The 5,601-nt window shown below is 43.4% G+C and overlaps 1 protein-coding gene across 4 annotated transcripts in view; it reads left to right on the top strand.

The window, feature by feature from the left end:
* The first annotated feature begins 548 nt into the window (after positions 1-548).
* The window catches only part of LOC115366725 (testican-1-like), a 109,942-nt gene continuing 104,889 nt past the window's right edge, over positions 549-5,601 (top strand). For all 4 annotated transcript variants that reach the window (XM_030062308.1, XM_030062306.1, XM_030062307.1 and 1 more), the window contains exons 1-2: positions 549-720; positions 1,285-1,422. In XM_030062308.1, coding sequence (XP_029918168.1) covers positions 1,288-1,422 — 135 coding nt within the window. In that variant the 5' untranslated portion in view covers positions 549-720; positions 1,285-1,287. The remainder of the gene's footprint in view (positions 721-1,284; positions 1,423-5,601) is intronic.

Below are 5,601 nucleotides of genomic sequence, written 5' to 3'. Positions count from 1 at the left end.
CATCTCCCTGGGTTGGGTAAAAGTCGCAATCAATAAAATGCAGACAGGAGGGTAGGCACGCACGGAGACAGACAGACAGACAGACAGACAGACAGACACAGAGAGAGAGAGAGAGAGAGAGAGAGAGAGAGAAAGAGAGAGAGAGAAATAGTCGTTGTTCTCCTAAATTAATGTCCTAGTTTTGTGGCCCATTTATGACTTCTGTTTTTATAAAGCAAGATGTGTCATTTCGTGTGACACGGTGCTGTCCGTGGTGCTGAAAAGGCTAAGCGCACTTTTTACCCCATGTGGGAACAACTAATGGAAAAGGACCCAAACACCAATTCTATGCTCATTTTGTGGTTTATGTAACTTGATTGCATTTAGTGGACACCCGCTTGGATTCCATAACTGAGGCGTGTGATCAGAATGAAATTGGTGTTGGTACACACAGTACGCCGCCAATACCCTGGGCCGCCCGCTCTCCCGTGTGAATGTAAAAAAAATCCCTCCGTTGAAAATCAATGAGACACTAACTGCGCACTGGAGAGAGAGAGAGAGAGAGAGAGAGAGAGAGAGAGGCGGAGCCTGGTGACCGAGGAGGAGGAGAAAGCTCACGGTCCGCTTGTCCTCGCCGCTCCTTTTTTTTCCCCTTCAATTGTACAAAGGAGTCAGGAGCTACCGGAGGTCCGGGGGCCGTGGACTAAATTTCCCCCGGGAGCTGGACAACAACTATCCCAGGTAGGTGAGCCACGGACGGCCGCTCTTGATGAGCTTTGCCGAAGAACGAGAATTATTGGAAAGAAGAGCCAATAACCGCCAAGATTTTAACTTTGGTTTTTGGTCCTGGATGGAGGAGAAAGCAGATGAGAGCCAAAAAACAGCTCTATGGAGGCAGTAATTGTGTTGACGCTGCTAATTGCTTATTAAATTGGCGGAGGGGAAGCTCGCGAGCTAATCGTTTCTCCGTGCCCCATCTGCTGCGGTGACAACTCTCCAATGTTTATAATCCGCTTAGAGGAAGGATAAGCAATTTGATAGAAAGAGCACCCTTCACCCAGTGTAAACATAAACAGTGGTTTATGCTGCTTCTGATTTATTTTTCCACGGTGGAACTGATAGTTGTGATCCATTGCGAGTCATTCTGATTTCACTGCACGCTCTGTAAACTACAGCGGGCTACTTGATTATGATCCTCCTGCACTTTAACAACATCCCGCTCTCCTCCTTTTTTAATCTCTTTCGCACAATCTGAATGCCTCTACCCTTTTTTCATGTCCCCTCTCTCTGTGTCTTTACTTCCAGAGGATGCTCTTCTTCCTGCTACCTGTCGTGGCTCTCTTGCTGAGCAGGGAAACGGCGGTGTCCGCTAACAATAACGACAAATGGCTGAGCACCGTGGCTCAGTACGACAAGGAAAGATCCTGGAACAGATTCAGAGATGTGAGTTTCAGACGAACAGCATCGAGCCACAGGGGGACTTCATTTTGGCTTGATGTGTGTGTGTGTGTGTGTGTGTGTGTGTGTGTGTGTGTGTGTGTGTGTATCTGTCTGTCTGTCTGTCTGTGTGCGTATTTGCACGCGCACTACGCCCTTGACGCACCCCGTGAGTAGTTGAGCACTTGCCAGTAGGCATAATCCACCTTGTAGGAACTCAGCAGGTTTCTAGACCCAGGGCAGACACAGAGACAGACAATATTACTGACCATTATGGAGACACTCTAAATTACTCTTCAAATCTGGCCATATCATAGCCCTCTCTCAATGATACTGGTATCACCAGGCAGGCAAGGTCTTATGGTGGTATTTTTTTATACCTGACCTCCTTCAGGAACTCAGCTACAGACGCACACTGTTGTGAATAAATGTTATTATTTCAACAATGTTTCCAGCACTATAACACTGTATTAGTCATTTGTACCTTCTAATTTTGACTGTTGCTTTTCAGTTCTGTTTTGCAGACAAACTGTAGGTGTACATTTTCGTTCACATTTTAGGCCATCTATATTGCAACAAGACAGACATTTTTATTAGTGATAATCAATTATTTATTACCATCAAGAAGTGCAGGCCTGTGTCTTATTGTGCACTGTTGAATCTCTTTGCATACTGGAATTATGTGCAATTACAATGCAAGTCAGTGTCACTTTCCAATTTACATAAGGTTAAACTTATGCAGCCAGAGAAGATGTGTCTCAGAGAGAATATATTAAGTCTGGCAGCTACAGAAACATTCAGGCATTGGTAACATTATAGTTCTGCTTGTGCTGTAGGTCAGATCTGAGTGGCTTTACATGTCATGGTAGATTTTTAAAGTCATTAATAAATATCTATGAGAAATATGGTCACCTGCAACCATAGCTTCTGCCTTTCTATTTGTCTCTCTTGGTCTCACGATGTTGCTTTGCATTTTTCCAATATCTTTACAGAGGTTGGATGTTATAGGTAGTCATGCTGAGTCAGCACAGGTGCAGTGATGTTATGACGAAATGGTTGCATATTACAAGCTGTATTTGTGTGCTCTGGAGAGGGTGCAGCCGCGCACCCATATTTATTGGACAGTGGTAACATTAGGGCTAAATTGTATTCTGATATGAATTTTCTTGAATGTTGGAAAAACAGACCAGGCTTCGGGCCTGTTTTCTGGTTGGAGAAACCCCAAAATCCCCCATTTGTGCCGGAGAAAGCTCTCTAACAAGCAGCATTAAACTTAAACTGCCACTTGTAGTCAAGTCATCAAACATCAAGTCCCAAGTTTTGAGTGTTCAAGGCCAAGTCAGTATTACAACACTACCTCTAAACATATTCTCCGGTCTAACCAGTAGCCACTGGGTTGATGCCAGTCATGTTAGCTTCCTGCAAGGCTAACATGCTCTCCAGAGGAATCAGTAGCCAGTGAGAGCTGGTCTTCCATATATATTTGATGCTGGAGCTGTGATGTAAGAGCTACTGTTGACCATATAGGGCTCTATCACCTGCAAAGTGTGTATGCATGTGGGCGTGAGTGTGTGTGTACGTGCACCGCCTGCTCTTTATTTCTCTGCGTGGTCTCCTGTGCAAATGAAACTCATTAGCAGGAAGCTGTCAGTGAAAGGTGGAGGAAAGGAGAGTAGAGGAGGGGAAATAAGGAAGGGAGAGGAGGAGCAATAGATAGGGGAAAGGCTGTGACATTTATGCTGAATATTTCATGTCATGCTCGTTACCAAATGAAGGGGCTACTGTGGTGTTTTTTTTTTTTTTTTTTTTTTTGTCTGCGTGCATGTGTTGTTTGCACGACCACAGAGAAACCTGCAGGTCATAAGTTTTCTCCAGCCAGCACAGCTGTCATTTTTCTCCTACTCGTCTTTCCTTTCCTCCTCGATTTTTTCTTAGACATTTCATTTTCACTTCTCCAGTGGTCACATTCTGTTTTATATCACAGACAGGAAGACCTTAGAAAAATGTGAATCAGCTTCCAAATACAAAGTAATTGCCTTATTCTCCACAACCTTCAATTGTACAGTCATAAAACCTTGTCTTCAAGGTGTTTTATTTTTGATTATGTTACTGTTATTCAGAAGTTGAGTTTATTTCCTGGTGAATTCAATCTCCATCTAGAAAATTATTGTCCATTTTATGGCAGGATTGTTCAGAAACAGTCAATCTCTTGCAATTTTTTCCCTTATCAACCACTACCTGTGAGCTGAACAGGTCGAGTACAGTACAATAACTGTTTATAACATTCCTCTTTTTCGCATTTCCACATTTTTGGTTCATGCCTCTCTCTCTCTCGCTCTCTCTCTCTCTCGCTCTCTCTCTCTCTCTCTCTCTCTCTCTCTCTCTCCCTCTCTGTCTCTCTCTTTCTCTTTCTCTCTTCCTCTCTCTCTCTTTTTCCTCTTCTGTCTCTGGGACACTGAATGACCCTGTGCTTCCTCAACCATAGCCTTCCCTATCTCCCTCCCTCTGCTCTCACTCTCCTCTGTTATTCCCCTTTGCCTGCCATGTTTCGCTCTGCATCGCTGTTGATGAACCACTTGCCCCCTCCTACATAATGCATGAGCGTGCATTTGTTGGGAGGGGTTGTGCGTTAGTTTAATTGTCAAGGTTTTGGTGGCTTATCTGGAAAAGATTACAGTGTTGCTCAGCAAAAAGTGGTTTGATTTGTCATTTTGCCTAATCAGATTCCACATAACTTGGCTCTAATGTGTTGGAAAATAAGCGGAATACAGACAGTGACACTTTCAGTCCACTGACACGGAAATGAAAAGTGACCCACCCCATTCAATTAGTTAAAAACCGGTGGCTCCAACCAGAACAAAATTAACCATTGAGTTACTAACTGAAGGCTACTGTCCACAAGAGCTAGTTCTGGCTGGTTTGCGTGGATAAAAGGACAAATTTGCAAGCAAAAATGAAGCCCTGCACTGGCTACAGACTGAGGTGTGTGGACAGACTTGCTGGCTGAACTAGTTGAATTGTTCACACATCAACCCCCACAGTGTGACCATCTGCAGTTAGTCTAAAACTGTGTTGTGCTGCTTTGTTGAAAAGCATCTTGATTTCCTTTTCTGGTGCAGTGTCTTTGTTTCCATCCTCACGCTAACGTCTCACGGTCAACTCTTTCAGTCTGAATCATTGGGAGGCTTGGCCTGCTGAGCTTGTTAGAGGAGATCTGCAGCTGTATGGCTGATCAAACAGCGTCTAAAACCACAATGTCGCTCAAATGCTTTTGTTGTTCTTTTTGCAACTGCTATTTCTGGTCTCCTTAGGTTATTGTTCCTCCTTTAATCTTCATGTGCCCCCACTAGTGTGGAGTGTAAAAAACAAACAAAACAAATCCACAGTGAGCATTCACAAATTTGTATGCATACAGCACTGTGTTTGAGTGTGTTTCTATTTCGGGCAGATTTGACTTTATTGCAAGTATGAAGCTGCCTTGTGTTGTTGGCTACATCAAAGGAGTGTAGTTAAGACACAAGTGAGCATAGATAGCTCAGCAGAAAAAGTGGTAGCAGAGGCAGTAGCAACAATAATAGAAGTTAATATCAAACTGGTAACAGCAGCAATTAGTGTTGGAGCCATGGAGTGCGAACTCAGAGTGAAAATGATCTCCAGTGTCCAAACTGCCTCTGTATAGTGCCTGTAATGCATTGATAAAAGCATGAACATGAAACAGAACACAGCATTGGATGGTCAGATTTTCCACCGAAGGAATCCAGCATTAGATGATGAACATTACCACATGTCTGCTCCCCAGGCCTCCTCAGGCAGACACAAGCAGTATCTTTTCTTAGGGTCAGCAGATGCTTTCCCAAAGTGTTCTTTATAGACATAATTTAAGATGATAATTACACTCCTTGACTATTGTAATTTCTTAGCCTAATTACCTCACCTCAGGCCCAGTAGACTAATGTGTTTATGCAGTTAGGCATTTACACTGTAATATAGCATATGCAATATAATATCCCGGTAACAACAAATTGCTTTTAATTTTACTGAAATGGTTGTTGAAGTCAGATGAGCATTGCATTTGACAGACTATGCACACCTGAGGAAAATGTAATGTGGCCTCTGCAGTGAGTGGAGCAGGAAGGATCATTTTGAGGCTTAACTAGTACAAATGAGCTGCAAATTGCAGAGTTC

This window comes from Myripristis murdjan, chromosome 10 (genome assembly GCF_902150065.1).
Source record: "Myripristis murdjan chromosome 10, fMyrMur1.1, whole genome shotgun sequence".
Lineage (NCBI taxonomy): Eukaryota > Metazoa > Chordata > Actinopteri > Holocentriformes > Holocentridae > Myripristis > Myripristis murdjan.
This window is presented reverse-complemented; position numbering and strand designations above follow the sequence as displayed.